At 37.5% G+C, this 19027-nt stretch overlaps 3 protein-coding genes across 5 annotated transcripts in view; 2 read left to right on the forward strand and 1 right to left on the reverse strand.

Moving 5' to 3' along the window:
- The first annotated feature begins 7236 nt into the window (after window positions 1–7236).
- On the forward strand, window positions 7237–8828 carry LOC105196198 (splicing factor YJU2). The gene is made up of 3 exons (XM_011161994.3): window positions 7237–7442; window positions 7537–8247; window positions 8348–8828. The coding sequence occupies exons 1-3, from the start codon at window positions 7419–7421 to the stop codon at window positions 8651–8653; spliced, it is 1041 nt and encodes a 346-aa protein (XP_011160296.1). The 5' UTR covers window positions 7237–7418; the 3' UTR covers window positions 8654–8828.
- LOC105196199 (synaptonemal complex protein 1) overlaps window positions 8663–19027 on the reverse strand; it is a 43470-nt gene continuing 33105 nt past the window's right edge. The window contains exons 2-11 of the mRNA XM_011161995.3: window positions 13959–14071; window positions 13510–13728; window positions 12444–13333; window positions 12089–12208; window positions 11722–11837; window positions 11462–11601; window positions 11187–11305; window positions 10519–10852; window positions 10122–10333; window positions 8663–8933 (exon numbers count right to left, since the gene is read on the reverse strand). Coding sequence (XP_011160297.1) covers window positions 8909–8933; window positions 10122–10333; window positions 10519–10852; window positions 11187–11305; window positions 11462–11601; window positions 11722–11837; window positions 12089–12208; window positions 12444–13333; window positions 13510–13728; window positions 13959–14071 — 2288 coding nt within the window. The 3' untranslated portion in view covers window positions 8663–8908. The remainder of the gene's footprint in view (window positions 8934–10121; window positions 10334–10518; window positions 10853–11186; window positions 11306–11461; window positions 11602–11721; window positions 11838–12088; window positions 12209–12443; window positions 13334–13509; window positions 13729–13958; window positions 14072–19027) is intronic.
- LOC105196200 (spondin-1) overlaps window positions 17323–19027 on the forward strand; it is a 28311-nt gene continuing 26606 nt past the window's right edge. For 2 of the 3 annotated variants that reach the window (XM_011161997.3, XM_011161999.3), the window contains exon 1: window positions 17323–17470. The gene's annotated coding sequence lies outside the window, so the exon portion shown is untranslated. The remainder of the gene's footprint in view (window positions 17471–19027) is intronic. The other variant, XM_011161998.3, reaches the window with a different exon arrangement.

The following is a 19027-nucleotide window of genomic DNA, read 5'->3' on the forward strand; positions in this document are numbered from 1 at the left end:
CTCGTACTTCATATTTTTGTCGGAGAAAAATGTTTTACATGTGCATGTACATTTATGATAAAAAATGAACACAAAACGTTGAAAAATTATACGGATTTTAATAATATAATAAAAAAAAAGATCCACGCACATTAAAACAGAAACAAAGAACGAGAGGACTATCGATCTTTCGTAACATCTCCTCGAAAATTTGAAAGCACTACAGTTTCGATACTTTGTTTCTTTCGAGCATTTCTAAGCGGACAGAGCATCGACAGGCATTCGAGGCTGGATGAATAATGATATCGGCAACGATATGCGGCAAGGGGTTTCTCGGGTTATCGATCGTCGCACGATACGTCGCAAGGCCGCCACCGTCCGGACCATTAATTTAATTGCGGAATCGCGACGGCAGGATATGTGCTCCGAATGCAACGGCGATTGTTTCGGTGCGGCGCGGCGGCGCGATCGCCGACCGGTGCGGTGTATCCGACGCAGGAATCCGGCGATGCGGGGGGCCCGTCGCGCACGCCTTGGAATCCTGCGTCGTGCGAACGGGCCGTAGGGCCTGAGACCCAGGCCCGAGGAAAAAGAGATCGCCGCGAAGGATCGCCTGGTCCTGCAGGTCGCTCCGCTTTCAGGCCGAGTGAAAAGCGAGTCCATTTAAAACTCGAGAGAAGAGCACTTGAAAAAGGAATGCCGATATTTTTGCAACGAGTCAGCTTTATGCGCCTAAATAACATTGACATATGCGTAAGGTGTCCCCAATAATTAGAGTGTATTAGAAACTTAACTTTAGACTATAAGCCATCCCAATTCTGTTTTTTTTTTTTTATGTTGTTTAGAACAGCAGTTTTGCATTGATATTCCTTTTCAAAGAGTGTCTTCTATCAATCTCGATGTAACATTGTAATAGCTTTGCAGAAAATGTTAAGAAATCCCTTTGTACCTTCAAATGCCGAGATACTTCCCTTTTTGTAAATTCAGAACGCATGCAAACACATCCCGACGGAGCACCCAGCGGTACGGCCATACCACTTTCGTTATTTCCGTCCCTTTATTCTTTGCTGCGGTATTTCTCGGACTTCCCTCGATCGCATGTCGAACTTCTCGACGCGACCGCTTATGCGAAGTTCGGTCCGCGGCAGTGATATCCATTCATTTCGCCGGTATTTCGATGCTTTGGGGCAGAGAGCGAAGGCGATGAGCAGAGAGCCGGAGAGGAATCCGATAATCTCTTTAGCAGGGTGTCACGTAGGTGCTGCAGTTACGCGGCAAGTTTTTTCGTTTATCACGTACGAATCGTGGAGGCCTTCTTCCTTCCAGCCGGACCGTGGGATCAAACAGGATTTCACAGACGAGGCGCGGTAACCGAATACACGCCGCCGATCCCGAAGCCTCCACGTTTGCGTCGAGAGGTGGTGCGTTTCGGGCCCGAGAGACTGTACTTTCCGAAGATCGATTTGCCGAAGGAGAATCCATTTTGCTTCGACGCAACGTTTCGTCACGCACTTCGCGGTGGTAGACCTAAGCCAAGTGTTGTTAATCGCGTCGCTCGTACTTTCGAGCGAAACGCGTTGCCTCTCGATACTTCGATCCCGTATTATTATATTAAACCGAACGATTTCATTAATTCCTTTCTCTATTCAGAAAAAAAGATAGTCCTTTCTTAACATTTGCAATATCGTGCACTTCGATTGTATTTCCTTTATTCGTGCCCAAGGATAAGAAATATACGAAATATGAAAGGGATAAAAAATTTATATGCAGAAAGGAGATATTTGCGACTTTTTCTTCTAACTCATCTGGTTTTTATACAGGTAGCCGTCAGCGCGAACGGTTTCTCACGCTCTCTCGACGGTTTCATAGGAGGCCTCTGGCTTCCTTCTCGTCGGTTGCGCACGACAAATAGCGCTATCGGTCCTCGTACTCGCTCTCGGAGGCGCAAGAAACTATAAGCTCGCAGCGCAACGGGTGATTGTCACCTGGCCGTAGGAGTGCCAGACCGTGGAAGCGCCTTATCGCCTGCGACATGCTACCTTTATCGCATTCAGGGCAGGTAAGCCCGAGCGAGCGTATCTTGTGCCACGACCGTGGTTGTGGACTGGTGTTTGTATCGGCGATGACCGGTAATCGTAAGTCGGCGATAGTGCGTACGCGTACGCGGGAGGGAAATGGGTCGCGCGCGTATACAATTACGGCCACAGATACGGCCGGTGCGGTCTTTAAAAATGACGGCGGCAATTTAAAAACCCGTAAAGTCTAATTCATCCGGCGGCGCAATCGTACGGATATTTATAGACCGGTTTGCCGTACGCCTTCCAGGTGCAAGAACAATAATGGTGCAACCGTTTAAATGCCTTTTAAGCTACTCTTTAAGTTCTTCGAAGAAGCACTAAGTAAAATGATTTTATTATATTAACAAAATGCATGTGATTAAGTACGTTTTGATAAAATCAAGTAACACTTTTGATTATTATAATAAGGCTCGAGATTTTATCATCAAAGTATTTCAGAGATTTTGCTACAGTGAAAAAAAGATTTTGGTAATAATAATTAAGCTTTGGTGAAATAATTTCAAACAAATATTCGATTAATATAATCAAATATTTAGTAATATTTATTAATTATAGTAATAGTAAACAAACATAATAATAGTAACTAATCGATTACTATTATAAACAATTATTAAATATTTACTAAACATTTGGTCATATTAACTGAATATTTAATCGAAACTATTTCATTAAAGCTTGATAGCTATCATTTAAGCTTGATTATAACTGATTATATCAATCTCTTTTTCAGTGTACAATCTGATAATTCCTGCACAGAGAAAAAGATTTCATTGGAATTAGTAATTCTGTTTACTTTACTGATAAATTGTTTCATTGAAAAAACATATGCTTATATAAAACATTATTTGCTTGAGTAAAAATGTTTTATTGTTTTATTCAACATTTATTATTTGACAAAAATAACACTACTATCAGTCGTATTTATTGGTTCAAACATTGGCTTGCTTGGACCATTATAAATAAATTTATTTGGATACCATAAAATTTATTAAGTTCAAAGAAATCGTTTTCTCATTGTACAAGATTTCTGATTCGTTCGTTTTTGAGCAGACCGGTTGAATTTATATTTGTAATATTGCAACAAGGCTCTTTATACCAGTGAGTTCTAAGACCTAAATTACGCGTTCTTTATTATCTCTTCGTTGATTGTATCACTAGTAGATATCTTTAATAGGTTTTATAGACGTTTTGTATATTTGATCCAAATCTATTGATTGAGTTTTAAATTCTCTATCTATTGATCGAATTGACTTTACGCATAGCGTGCGATCTATTAAAATAATTAACACATAATAACATTGTTGATACATAGAAAGAGCCACTTGCTCATGGAAGATTATTCTTACACGATGTACGACCCGTTTCAATCCGAACACACCGTGAAGAGTGTGGAGACGACAATTCTTCGAAAGCCTTGAATATATTTACCCATGGACCAGGTCACTGTCTCAATACTCCCGCCATTCAACTAGAAATTCTCAACCTGTGGGAATGTTCAGGTAGGCATGAAGAAGCTGACCGAAGTGCAACGTTTCTCTACGATTCTTTAAGAATACACGGATTTCCGAACGATGTCTCGCCGACAATATCCCCCAAAGTGCTCGTTGATTTCAAAAGACGAACAAATGAACCTGAAATTCCGACAGGTTCCCAAGAAAATCGGCGCCATGGACGAATCCGGCAATAGCGACACGATTGAGTGATAATATCGATCGCGAAATTTCTTTTTTCCTTTTTCAATATGGGGAACACACGCGTCGCTGTTCTTGAAAAAGGATCGTACCACGCACCACGTGCGAAATACAGCGATTCGCTCCCTCTCGCGCTCTCGGATATTCAGATATCCACGCGCGAGAATGAGCCAACGACAATAAAAACAAAAAAAAAGAAGGAAGAAAACGGATGGAGGAAGTGGATGGAGAGGAGAGGAGCAGAAGCGAGAGGCGGTCACCGCGAAATGACGGCGATCTCCGATGTCACACAGAGGACCGCCGGCGTCCCTTCTCGACGACGAGGAGGAGGAAGAGAGCCGGCTCGTGTTTCGGTTTTCGGCATTCCGAGAAATATTTTCATGTGCCCTCCGCGAGAGCGGGATCTCCCTACCGTTCCCTCTTTCCCACTTCTTTCTCCGCGCCGTTCTCACTTTCCTTCTCGTTTCATCTCGCGCCCATTCTGTTCTGTTCGACGCAGGTTCGGCGGGCTGCGTTTTTCGGGGGTGGACGCGATGCACCACCGTCCGTGGGACCCCGAAGGGATAACCAAAGGTATCCAATGACCAAGAATCCCCGACGCGGTAGGTTCGACCGGATGAGGAATATACTGTTCGTGCTTGTGCCGACCACGGATTATGCGTGCTTTTAAGCGGTGTGCTTTTAAGCGCGCTGTTGGATTTATCGCCGTGAAATCGCGTTGGAAAGAGAGAGGGAGTCTAATAGCGAATTCGATCGCACTAGTACGCACTGGTGCACGCACGAGAAAATTGTTAATCCTCCGTGGTTCAACCGGAAATTTGAAGACCCAGGCGAATTTTTAATTTTGAATTATTCTGTCCCAACTTGAGTCATTAAATTTCTACAATTCAAGTATTTATGCGTTTAACCTAAATATATAAATTGAATTAAAGAAATATCATTTAACTTAAATATATAAATACTTGAATTGAAGAAATTTCATAAAACCAAAAAATTTAATCAAATCAACAATTAATTAAATATATTTAGACAAGTTAACAGTTTTTTTCTCAATGCATTAAATCACTAAATATTGATGTAATTTAAGTGTCAAAGTGAAATGGAAATCTTTCTAATGATAAAATACATATTTATCAAATAGCACAATAAAGTGTATTAAAGATTTCTCAATTTATTCCCGTTTGTATATTTACATTGAACACACATCTTCACGATTTGTGTAAGATGGCAATAATGCTTCCACTAAAATTCGCTATAAAAAATGAAAAAAACAATTTAAAAGTCCGAAGAACTTGCAACGATGCAAAAATCTCACTTGTGCGTTAATTTTTTTAAATATTGTGCATAAAAGATAGATTTTAGATTTTCTCTTTGGTGAGACGAATGCTGTGAAAACTTGGCTACATTTCTCTTTTCTCAAAGATTGAAAAATTTATCAGACGTCAAAATTGACGTCGTCAAGATAAATTTGCACAGACGATTGATATATCAAATCTCAGGGTCCATTTCTGGACAATGAGATCGAGTTAACGCGTACGCAAATCCTAAAGGAAGGTGTTCGAGACGTACGAAGAGGATTGTTACGCGTCCGTGCGAGCGTATTCTTCTAATTCCGCGAAAACCAGGCACGACGTTTCCGGGCACAATGCCTTGCCGAGGCACAAAGCTCACGTTTGCCGGTTCTGGGTGCGATCGGCCGACCTGAGTCGATCTGTTCGAGGGACTTGGCACCTCGCTGAATAACCCTCGCCCATAGAGATCCGCGTACATACATGGTCAAATTGAATCCCATTCCTCGAAACGTCCAGGAGGCGCTTTCATGTGGTGAAAGCCGCTTCTTTTATCGTTCGAGTCAACCGCGTTGTACTCGCGAAATAATTGTTAAATCAATAATTATATTAATAATAATAAAAAAATATTAATTATATGTATTATTATTAAATTATATATCATTTTAAATTAATTAATTATTATAATTAGATTTAATAATAACATGAAATTTATCTTATAAGAGAACACAACCAAGTGACCTTCTTCGATTTTAATGATATGTTAAAATATAGACAAAATTAAAAAACATTTATGCTTTTATAAGTACTGAGTCGCTCATTAAGGAGAATAAAAACCCTTTAAAAAAAAATCAGTTTTTTTCTTTCAAAATAAATATCGTCAAAACTATAAGAGATAGAAAAAATGTGAATTAATAAACTAAATAAAAAGTGAATAATTTAAAAAAAAAGTTTTGTATTACTATTATAAAGTACTTTAAAATTACGTTAAAAAACTGTTTAAAATTTATTTTAAATTTTATTATTATTATAAAGTACACTTGAAACTATTCAACTTTCATTTAGAATATTTTTTTGCAATTCTTTTACAGTTTCGATATTTGCCTCAAAAGAAAAAAAAAACAATTTTTTTAAAGGTTTATTTCCCCTTAATGTGTGACTTAGCACTTACAAAAAATATGTATCTCTTATTTTTGGCTATATAAAAACTCATTAAAATCGTAAAAGGTTACTTAATTAAGTTTCCTTGTAAGATAAATTTCATATTAAATTAAATTCTAATAATTAATAATTAATTAATTTAAAATAATAAATAATTTAATGATAATATATATAATTAGTCATTTTTATTATTATTAATATAATTATTAATTTTTGTAATTAAATAATTATAAATTTTTTAATTTGATTACATTTTTTCAGTTCAAGTATTTATTTATATATTTAAGTTAACTTAAATACATAAATACTTAAACTAAAAAAATTTAATAAAGTTCAAAAATTTAATCAAGTTAACAACATTTTTCTCAGTGTATATTTCTTCTCAGTAATCTTTTCTCTTCGCAATAAAAAACAGAAAGTAGAACAAAATAAAATCGCAATGATGAGCATAGTAATGCGAGTTTTCACCGATTCGCCATTATATTGCGCTCGACTAATTTGTTCGAACCCCTACCGCCATCTTACATGCGTGAAGTTCTAGCGGCGAAACGCAAGCTTCCCTTCCTGCGAGCGCAGCCGCAGCCACTTGTCCTAGCGAAACTAATTCATTGCATCTCGCATAAAATTTTCAGAAACCGACGCATCGCACTCGTCTAATATACCCCCCAATTTCAAAAATGTGCTGTTGAGACTCACCATTTCTTCCGCCACTTGCTGCTGCGGGCTGCCGCGATTCTAGCCTCTCCTCCACGCACCAAATGCGATCCCTGTTTAAGCAGACAAACAACATAATTCAATCTCAATTTTTATGAAAATCAACGTTTCGCGATTCTGACTTCTAGATTTGCTTACTAGCCAAGCTCCTTCGGCATCACGTCCTCCTCTCACAGCCTTAAATCATCAGGATCGTATGGAGCATAAACCACTGCGCGTAAAAAATCGTTTAAAACTGAAATTGTTCATTAAGCGACAACAGTTGCTTCGAGAATCGCAAGTCGTGTGAATATCGATATAGTAATGGGACACAATGATTGGTTGGTGTTCGGTTGGCAGTACTGCCACGGCTGGCAACCATGAGTGACGCTGCGTACTTCACTTGGTTCATGTTCTCCGACCTAACCTAGAAGAGCCACGGAGCTATCCACGAAATTATTTTAAAGAAATATAAATATTATAAATTTTAAAGCCTAATCGTACACGCAGGTAGCTAGAACCGCAAAATGTCGGAACGTAAAGTTTTGAACGTAAGTACGAGACGATTAATCACCTTTCATTAAATATCCATATATACGCGTCCACCTGAACACCTTGATAATCTTTGTCTCTCGTGTTTTCTAGAAATATTATCCTCCGGATTTCGATCCGTCGAAGATCCCGCGCATGAAACTGGCGAGGAATCGCCAATACACCGTGCGACTGATGGCGCCGTTCAACATGCGTTGCAAGACATGTGGGGAATACATCTATAAAGGCAAAAAATTTAATGCGCGAAAGGAGGACGTCGAGGGCGACAATTATTTGGGTATACGCATCTACAGGTTTTACATAAAATGTACCCGCTGCCTGCAAGAAATATCTTTTAAAACTGATCCAAAGAACACAGATTATGAGATCGAGGCAGGTGCCACGAGAAACTTTATGGCGTTGAAACTGGCTGAGGAACAGGCGCAAAGAGAGGAGGATGAGGAGAAAGAGGAGGAGGCCACCAATCCGATGAAGCTGCTGGAAAAAAGGACACAACAATCAAAACAAGAACTAGAGTTATTAGAAAGTTTAGAAGAACTAAAAGATTTAAATCGGAGGCAGCAAACCATTGATTATGATGAAATGCTTCAGCAGTATGACACTGATACCAGGCATAGAACAGAAAAAGAACAAGAAGAGTTAGATGAACAATATGTTAAATCTATATTTCGTAAGAGACAGTTAACTGAAGAGACTGTTGTAGAAGAAATTAAGCTTGAAGATGAAAAAGATGACGAAAAAGTCCAAAAGTCCTGCACTCCTGCAAAAATACTTAAAACAGATGAAGCAAATGTCAAAGCAACAGTAAGGTTTTAATCTTATATTTAATACATTTTATTTATTGTTTATAAGAAAAATTTAACTGGAAACATTAAAACTAATGGTAATTATTGGTTGTTTGCAGGAAGATTCTTCCAAACTCACTAAAGGATCGTTGTGGTCGGAAAATACATTATCTAGTAAAAAAAATTCATCCACTTTGATCAAGAAAAGTAATATTGGCATAAAGATAAATGCGAGGTTATCACAAAATAAATCCACAGCTGAAAATGTTTTCTCTGATAAGGAAATAGTTCCACAGTCAGACAAAACACCTAATGCTTCAACTAGTACATTGAATACAGTAAATACTAGCTCCAAATCGGATAATGTCGGCAATGGTCTCTCATTAATAGGTGCCTATTCAGATAGCAGTGATGATGATTGTTAATAGAAGAAATATATTAATATATATTTTTATTCAATAGAATAAATGTTATACAAAGTAAAATGGCGTCTACAAAAACGCGTTTGTATAAATATATTATTGGTTTTAAAATGTGTATATATAACGTAAAATTTTATAGATTATATTATTTTGAATATACATATGAGTTGGATACGCATATGTAAATAATTTCTTATTAAATCCAATGTAGTCACAATCATTGATACTTACAGGCTGTGCCGACGATTACAGAGTTTCTTACAGGATGCCGAAGGTTTTACTCCTAAAACATAAAAGACTCAGTTATCAAAATTATAGAAAAATTCAATCTGCAAGGCTAGGCACTCTGTAAGAAATTCTGTCGTCAAATCACATCGATATCGATACAATGTAGCAAGGAGTACCTAGCCTAAACAGATCATTAATATATTTGAAACGAAACTTTGAAAAAAAATCTTTAGAAATGATATTACAATGAAAAAAATATATATATAAATCCGCATAAAAATGGTCTATCTCAAATGTGTTAATAACGTCTGTTTATTTATATTCGTAATGACGATTAATTTATTTAAAAAAGTGAGTATTCGTAAAAATTATGTTCTTAGAGCTTACTGAATTAATGAATAAAAAAAATTGTCAACATAAAAAGGTCAAATTTTTTTTTAAAATATTCATTGAACATGGCATTAGCGTGGCATTGTAAAATGATACGACCTTCGTATCTTTTAGGGATATTTTTGCTAGATCGATACTGTCACTCAGGATGAAGTGATTAATTATAACATGAATACAATAAGACGTAATGCACGAACTGTACGAGAAATAATGGCATTATGTCGCGCGAATAATCGGATTACATCGCCGAAGAGAGACATCACGAAGAGACCGTCTTGGCAGACGTCCACGATATCGACAATAATGCTGTTCGCGACAACGACGCGGCTCTCTATTACAATCCTTTGCATTATCACGAACCACAATAGGATTAACGAAGAAGCAATCCGCGTCTTCCTCAGACGAGCTTGGCTCGGCATGAAATTTGTTTACGCGACTCGTTGGCTCGCCGAAAGCCTCCAAAGCCGAGGAATCCATCAACCAACCGTAAAGAGATCTCCGAATGCGATGATTTCCTACGTGATGAATTACGTCATCCCTAAATTTCGCGCTAACTTTCCGCCGACATTGCTCGCAAATGAAACTCTCTTCCTCATTGGAAGAAACGCGATAGCAGTCGTTAAGATGAAACTTTCCTGGCGGAGGATCCGAACTTTTCGTAGGTAAAACGTGACGCGAGAAATATCGATATCGCGGGGATCTTAATTTTCTGCGTGAATGCGTATCGACAAAGTGAAACTTTGGCGAGGGTGTTTCCAGTAACGCTCGTCTCGATTCGCAAGAAAGAGTACGCGACAGTCTGTCATCGACGATGTATGAGCGAGGTTTACGCGAATACTTCCTCTCGACATACCGATTGCTGTCGTTTCTGTTCTTCTCCCGCAAGTTCATTTCCAGTTGCGCGATACGATGCTCGAGTCGTGTACGTTGCGCCTGTGCGCGATCCTGCTGATCCTCCAGCAGCTTCACTAATTTTTCCAATCGCATTACTTGCATCTGCTTGCCCTCCAGTGTGATATATAATTCCTGGATTGCTTCTGTTTTCGCCGCGATCTGCTTATTGATCTGAATACATCCTTATCATTAGAATTAAGTCCCGAAAGATAACAATCAAATCGAAAAACAAATTTATTGCAAATATATTACTATGATATTTTATTCCATAGTTTGGATCAAGAATGGATTAAAAGGATTTAACTTATTAAATGAGAGGATTAGAAAAAAGGCTTGAATAGAATGTCGCGCCTTACTTCATCGATATCTTCGCAATTTTCATTAGGATTTGCCGCGTTCGCTTGCTTTCCTTTGAGAAGGCTGAGCAGTTCATCCCGGGCTTTAAGGAATTTGCTCTGCTCGCGCATCACCCGATCACGTTGTTCCAACTCTAGCTGCTTCTGCGTTAAAGTGGTCTCTAGCTCTCGGTTCTGTTGAATAACCTCAGCCAAGCTGTTTCGCAGGTCGCTAATCTGCTGCTGAAGCTCCATCGCATCAAGTTCCTGAGTTTTGCCATTTTCTTTCGATCTCACATGAAGACGATGCTGAATCTCGGATAACTGGTTCTCCAGCACTTCATTTCTCTCTTGCCTAGTAAAAATTGAGCAAAAATTAAAATTGATTCAAGCATATCTTTGGTCGAGAAATGTGAAAGATCGTTGTAATGTAAGACAACAACAATCTAGTATTTATTCTACATGTAAAACAAAAAGAATAAATTTAATCGTTAATATGCTATATATGCATATCTAAATATTCTATAAAATATTTTTCTTTTTAAAAAGGAAATATTATTTTTCTGTATAAATTAAATATAAATAAAGATACTTTAGACAACACACGTTCAAGTATCTGACAGATACTTAAACGTTGTCTAAAGTATCTTTATTTATTAACAGGATAATATGTCAATGTTGAAGCTTACGCGAATCTGGCGATCTTCTGGATCCGAGCGTGCTCTAGCATTAAATTCTGAAGATCATTAGTTTTGGTAACAAGTTCGGCGGCCAACCTATCCTTCGTCTCGTCTTCGTTATCGCGGTTCTGTGAGCAAACAAAAAGGATGAATAATCGAAACTAATTTTGAGAAAGACTTATAGGGAGACGGAAAATCACGGTCTAACGAACGAAGGGGAAACGAATCTCAAATGATTCTTAGGTCTTATATGAGCAGAAGTCCCGAAAGTAGTGCAAACTAACTGCCGCCTGATGCATCACAGCGACAATCTCTTGCTTCTCTCTCTCGAGTTGCTCGATCTTCTCCTTCTGTCTCTCCAGTTCGGCCCGGGCCGCCAGCAAATCGTTATACAGGCAAACCTCGTTTTCCGTATGACTATTATCTAAAGGCCGATAATTGAAATGAAAGCTTTCGATGAGGATATATAATATAATGTCTTATGTTAATATTTTGTACAAATGAGAAAATTTCTCGATACTTTGGAATTACTGAGCTTATCTACCTGTCACAGTAATATTATTGCTTTTCTGACTCGCGAGATCGCAGAGCAGCTGGCTCTTCTCCTCGAGGTGTTTGCAGCGTTCTTCCATTTCAGTTAGACTGCTCTCGGCTTGTTGTCTGCAATGAGTTCCATATTAAAATTAATTGTGAAATTCTTTCAAAAAACTTGATTTCCCAAGTTTATCAAACAAAGAGAATATACGTGGATAATGTGAAATTGTTTACGAGAAATATTACACTTTACATTATCCATGTACATATTAAATTTTAAAATAAGATAATATGATAATTACGCAATTACTTTATTTCGCACTGCATTGAAATACAAACAACCAATAATGATTCTTAAAACCAGAACTATAACTCACCTCTTTTTTCTCTCTTCGATAATTTCTGCATCGGTAGTTTCAAACTTGGCTGATAATTCCTTGATAATAGCATTTGCTTCTGCTTCCTTGTGAGCCATCTTTTCTTTGAGTTCCAGCATCCTAAAACAAGTCAATTTTAAGAAAACACAGAGTAAAAGGGGGGAAGGGATCGATCTTCCCCTTATCCAAGCAATTATCTACAAAGCGACTTTTTTTCAGTTTTCTAATAAAAATTTAATTTCGTTAGAAAAAGCTTTTCTTATTTATCCATTACTTAAAATTAACATTGGGCTTTTATGCTTCTTAAAGGTTTAAAAAAAAGCGGTCGAGAATTCGGCGGGATTAAAAGGACAACCGTGACTCGTAGCTGTCGCGCTGCTTCTCCATCTTCGCCACGAGGTTTTCGCCGCTCTTCATCGCCTTGTGCATATCCTTCATCCTTAGCTCCATTGCCTGGTCCTTCTGCTTTAACTGAGCCTCCAATGACTTCACGCTGTTCTGCAGCTGTTGCGACTTCACCTCCTCGTTAGCCACGTGCCCCTCCAGCTCGCGAATCTTCGTCCGCGCTTTTTGTATTTGCAGCTCCATCATTCTTGTCCTATCTTTCCCCTGATTCGCCTTGTCACGCTCCGCCTTGAGCTCCTCCAGAGCGGCGCTCAGTTGCTCCTGCAGCAAGTCCTCGCGATCGACATTCGGCCGCTCCTCTTTCACACGCCCGCGATAATTGTCGTATTCGCTACGCAGACTCGAGGATCTCATCGCAAATTCGGCGACAAAGTCCTTCTGGGCCATTCTCAGATCATCCAGCTGCGTTCTCATCTCCTCATTGTCTCGCGTGAAGTTCGCCTGCTGCGCCTCCACCTCCGAATAATTCACCGGGACCAACACGTTGCCCATTTCGTCCTGTCGGCTCGATTCTGTCAGCCAGAACTTGAAGAGGGATGCGAACGACGAGCTCTTGTCCAGGGTACGCTGACAGATCTTTTGGGAGCGGTCGCAGATATCCTGTAGTTGATTTTGCAACAGCGACATACCGATTACCACTGACTCGTCCATGCAGATTGGCTCCCGCTGCTCGATGCAGTCGTGCCGCGAGCTCGTCTGAATCGGCGTCGGCGGGCTTTGCTTGGGCCACTCCACTTGTGGCAATCTCGGCTCTTCGATCTTGCCGGGGTCCTTGCCGCCGGCCGCGATTATCTTCTCCCGTAGACTCGACATCTCATCGTACAGATCTTGCGCGACTTTCTGGGGACGTGCCGTGGAGAAAAAAATGTCATTTAATACATACCTCATTATTTAATCTTGATATACAGTCCAAGTTTTTGATCTTTCATCATGTTTAAAAAGAATCCCCAACAATTTCTATACTACAATCGCGTAATGAGACGTTGTTCTAGAGAAAATTGCCCCCCAACAGTTACTTGCTTATCGACGAGCGTCCTTTTCAGATTCATGTAGCGCATCCTTTTTGAACTATATTGTATTTCCAGCTGACGAGGTTTCTCCACGGGGACCGCATTCGTCGGTTTTCTCGATGGCAATGTACTCAGAGTCTTCATGCTCGATCGACGAACAGAATTGTTGTTGGAGCTTATCCCGTTGGAAGTCTCCTCGTACGTTGGATGACTCGCCGAGTCGCCCTGTGAAAAGATTTTGAGTAATGTTTGACAGGTAATCAACAAATAGCATTGAAGATATTTCGTAAATTATAACAAACAATTGTTTTAAATTAAGATTAATTATTGCGAATATTGACGATTGATATGTAACGTTTTAATTAAATAGGAGAAGAGACCGCTGAATATAAGATAACCAATTTATGTTATACACAAAATTATTTAACAATAATTGTGTTAAATAATTAACGTACTTGCATGCCATTTCGTCCAAAATTAGTCGTTGGAATTTTACTCTTGATTTTATTTGCAGTATTCAACACAGTTGATTTTCTTGAAGTATTTGATGAATGATCTTCCGCTTTTTCTACAAAGAGAATAAAAATAAATGTGCGCGCTTCTTCACTCTAATACAATTTTATATAATAATACAGTAAGCATTTGGATTTTATTTTAAAGATTCCCAAATATGTTTTGTTTTCTTATTTTCTTTTCATATCGCAAAGAAATATTTCTTTTCTTTTAAATAAAAGAAGTACATGGAGATGAATACAAAGAGGATATATTTGTAAGCGCAATACGAAGAGAACGCATCTCGAGTTGCTTTGACAATTAGCATTACTTTGATATAACCTTTATATAATATTTTAATATAATTGTGTTAACTTTTCAGACCATTTTAGAACAAAATTATTTTTAATCAGAACTGATATTTATTTTAACACAGTAGATTGCTTAGCTGTGAGAAAATCATATTTCAGCACTATTATTTTTTTTTATTCCGGAAGAACAATAAAAGTAAAAAAAAATAAACATAGCGTGAATTATTCAAGATTTTTCTGAAATTTATTCTGTCGTAGTTGCGAAGAGCATGCCAATACATGAATAAGAAAAGCTTATGAATTTGCAATAGTTTTACTATTGATGTTATAGGGTTAAATATTACAATTTTTATACTTCGCGTCACAGCTTGTAAATATGTAACAATAAAAATACAAAGATCGTAGTTTTTATATCAAGAGTTTTGACATGAAATAACCTGAAGAATTTATTGTGACCGTTTCGCTCAGCATTATCCCGGCTCCTTTTCTCGATAACGATGGCACGATCGGTGACGATTGGATTTGCAAATGAATCTGCGAGATTTTCGAGAAGGATAACTTTAAGGAAAGTTTTAATTTCGTGTTGGTTGGATAGCGAGACGATTAGGCGTTAACATTGGTTCACGTTCACGTTCACGTGAGACAGTCGACGACTTCGAGGTGTTTCGAAATCGCGATTAATTTTACGTTGGATGTCTGTGCGTTGACACTTTCGATAATAAAATGTACAACTGCGATAAAAAGACCCAATTAAAAATCAGTCTCAATTATTAAATTTGTAAAATACTTTAAAATTGATTTTTAAATTAAAGTAAAAAGAGATTTACGAGATGATTTATGTGCGTATATTGAGAATTAAAAAAAAAAAATATCGTAATATTGCTAATATATAAAAACTAAAATAATTTAATTTTCTATTTGTAATTAAAATTAAAAATTAAATATGAATAAATGGGACAATAGTACTTTTTCTGAATTCGTTGATGATACAAAATTTGTCAAAAAATAAAGTAATGTTGTCAACGACGAGAAAAATCATACTTTTTCAAAATGTATATGCGATTTTATTATGAGCTTCTCGGAACTTCTTGGAAAACGCATACTCGTAGAGCCAGCTGGATTATGATAGACAAGCGGCGCCACTCTAATTGTCAAAAACTGAGAGACAAGAGTTTCGTCACGCTCAAATAAATAAAGCAATTCAGTAGTAAATAAGGTCAAGTCAATTACTCAGTTTAATTTAGTCTTTTCTACGTATCGAGTGGATTAATTGTTGGTACACTTTTCAGAAGAGCGTCACAAGCTTACGATTCGTTTCACAATATGATGCAATTAGCAACTTTGAGCCAGTAGTAGACGCGTTGGGAAAATTATTGAAAGAGAGACTGAGCGTTTCTGAGAGATGAGAATCGAGAAGCAAATAGTATAATATCATAACTTTTGCATTCAAAAATAAACTATAGAAGCCTGTCGCTTTTACTGAAATACGTCAAAGCTAAATCGGAAATAACTGGCCGCGAATAGCCAAGATACAATAGGCACAATACAACCAACAGGAATATATATTGCGAACAAATATATGAGATATTTTATTTACTAAATATTGCAAAACTATTTCCACAAAACTATTTCACAATCCTCCATTTTCTTTCCCTCGCAAGATAAAAATTTACAAACAAAAATGTCTGATATTGACAATTCCTGAATTACGATTGTGATCGTCGCACGGTCGCAGTAATGTTATTTTATATCACTGCATGTCACAGAAGAAATGAGGGCGGCAGGTTTTCTCTCTTATTTCTCGCTTCCCCCTCTTGTTACAGAATTTATCTGAGCATTCCGCTTTATTTGTAAATTCATGCAGAAAACACATACCCGCTGATTTATTTATTATCATGAATCATGCACGTGTTTATCATCAGAAATGTATAAATATTACATTTTTAAAGTATAACGTTTCTAAATATTCTTAATTATTGACGAACTTCTTTCCAAATCATAATAAATAATATCATTTGCTAAAATAATAATATAATATAGAACAAATTTCTCATGTTTTGAATTATAAAAATTTTGTAATATTATTTTTAATGCATTTTTAATGTATTGTATATTAATAATGTATTGTAACTAATTGTAGAGGAATAAATATATAATATTATTAATTCTTTATTCAATGCATTAGACTCTCATCAGAATTCTCTTTCTTGCCTACAATTAAAAAATGACAATTATGTCATTGTTATTGCAAATGAATGATATATTAATCATTAATCAAACTTCGATTGACTTCGATATATCAACAAATAATTAATTAGAAAATATCGTTAGATGATTAAAATTTCATTCTGAGAAGTATATTTTTATTATAAATTTAAAAAACTTAATGGTAAATCAATATATATTTATTACTTACAAAAAAAACTAAACATAAATTTAATAAAAGTAACGGGGAAAAAAAATTACAAAATTTGAAAAATGATACATTAATATGAATATATTGATATTTGATATGTCACTCTGAAAGTAGATATGTCTCTCACATAGTTTTTTATTATCTTGTTCTCCGTTATCATTTATTTTATAATTATTGCTGATGAAGGCTCAGTGTAACACGAAATGTGTCACAGTCAAAGTTGTGTTTTATATTTATATTAATACATTATTTCTCACAGAATTTTATAATTTTCTTTCCACATTAATTTTGTTAATGATTACTCACACAAGCTTGACTTTGTTACATTATTTTAAAAAATTTATTTATTAACATTACATTAAATTTTAAAATTTGAACGCAAAAAGAGATGGTAAAGTAGATATACTCACTGCTTCAGCAAGCGATCATTTTGTAAAAATTGTTAGATGTGTATTCACATTTTGAGAAGAGATTCGTAATTAATGCGATTGTTTCGAACGATTGAAAACTTGAATATTCTGAGATCATCGCAAGAAGAAAAAATTTGGAGCGCGCTGCGCACGCTCGGCCGCCTAGTCTGAAGTAGTAACGGCCTGGTAGTCAGAATGCTGTCAGTCAGCCGGAGGTTCGCGGCGGTGGCGGACGTGTCACGGGTGTGTTTCCCTGCCGCGTTGGAGAACGCACGTGACTTTCGCGAGGGACGGAAAAGAATTTTTCGCGTACGCCGTGCTTCACGAACGACATTACGGTGAGTATCCACTTGCTCGAATATTTTCGATTGTACCTATAACGAGAGAATCTTTGAAGGATTACAATCTTACGTCGCGTTTCTGAAGAAACCAACTATAAGGGGAAAGAAAGAAAATAAGAAAGAGAAAGAGAGAAAAAATGCACTGAAATTAGCACGAGAGGCAACAGTATTCTTTTAACGAATGATATAGGTCACGTTGTTGGGCATATTTCGAATTACCCTTTGTGTAATGTCTTGTGTAATTGTATGTTGTGAGAAGCGCCATCGCTTTTGTCCTTTGTCGATGGCGAAATAAACCAATTCAGTCTGCGCCGTTCACTCTTTTTACCGTATTGAAACTCGGGTCAACTCGGATGACGTGCGTTCGGCAACATAGATGGCCAAATAGAAAGATATCAAAAACAAAGCTCAGCGATGCATACGTATTCGCGAAATAAAATGGCGACAGGACGGTATATAAAATAATAAACCAAGTTAATTTACGTACACGCATCACGTGCAAATGTATTAATCGCTTAAATCGAAACACTGTTGTAACGCGCTTGATTACAGGTTCTTAATTGGCCTTTGGATTTCCGATTTTGATTACATTTTGGACGTTAAATGATGTAAAGCGTAATTACGCGCCCCGATTCGAAATGTTCGTTGACGCTTTTGCTCGATCGGCTTGTCGACTAGTCGAGCGTGCAGAGTGCTTCCCTTATGCATGACTAGGCACATTATCCGAACGTATTGCCAGGCTGCTCGTAGGAACAGATAAGGACATCGGAAAGCAGAAAAGGGGAGCAGGAGGACGCGCAGGGGTTGCGTCCAACAAGGATAAGTCGGATAAAAGGCGATCGAACCGCCGGTGATTTTTGCGTCAGAGACGGCTGCACTGACTGCAGGAGTGCATTTTCCTTTCTTACGTGTGAGCGCCGCCGGGAATACGTCCCGCCGAATCTTTCCTTCGAATCAGCGAGCTGAAAATTTGCAATTTCTGGCGAATTGCCGGAATGTATTGGGAAATTATTCAATTGGCGTTTATTTCGGTGTCACTTTTAACGATAGCCTTTTTGCATACAACCGCTATTAAAGAGGAAATAAATAGGTCAAATGGGATAGAACGCGTTGATCGAGAACCTTTAGAGATTTTAGACCGCGCTAAACTCCGAAGAGATCGAGGAATTTAGTTAAACGCCTCGAAATACTTTCTTAATGGCAAATATTGTAATACTGATGATATTTTATAACGTAAAAATTTTGTAACATAAAGATACGATTGATCGATACGCGAAAATGTTGAAATAATAATTCGCGAAGGTACGATTTGATGAGCATTAAACGGAGCAACAGGACGAATCGATGCCACGGTAATTTAGTGATTATTCAACCGTTTATTCTGACAGCCGCTAACGAATTGTCCAATGGGCAGCATGTGTTCCCTATCATTCTATTCCCGAATTATTACATTTATTTAGTCAGTACCGAGAGTGTGCGTCGGCTCATCGAACGCTCGTCGAACATTTCAATGAGCCGAAATAGCGTCGATGACGGCATTTATTGGCCGCGACT

Source organism: Solenopsis invicta, chromosome 14, assembly GCF_016802725.1.
Source record: "Solenopsis invicta isolate M01_SB chromosome 14, UNIL_Sinv_3.0, whole genome shotgun sequence".
Lineage (NCBI taxonomy): Eukaryota > Metazoa > Arthropoda > Insecta > Hymenoptera > Formicidae > Solenopsis > Solenopsis invicta.

Excerpts from the sequence above, each read along its gene's own strand:
- LOC105196198 (XM_011161994.3), top strand. The coding sequence starts at position 7,419 with ATGTCGGAACGTAAAGTTTTGAAC. Across the intron at positions 7,443-7,536 it reads CGGAACGTAAAGTTTTGAAC|AAATATTATCCTCCGGATTT; the intron begins GTAAGTACGAGA and ends CGTGTTTTCTAG. Across the intron at positions 8,248-8,347 it reads AAGCAAATGTCAAAGCAACA|GAAGATTCTTCCAAACTCAC; the intron begins GTAAGGTTTTAA and ends GGTTGTTTGCAG.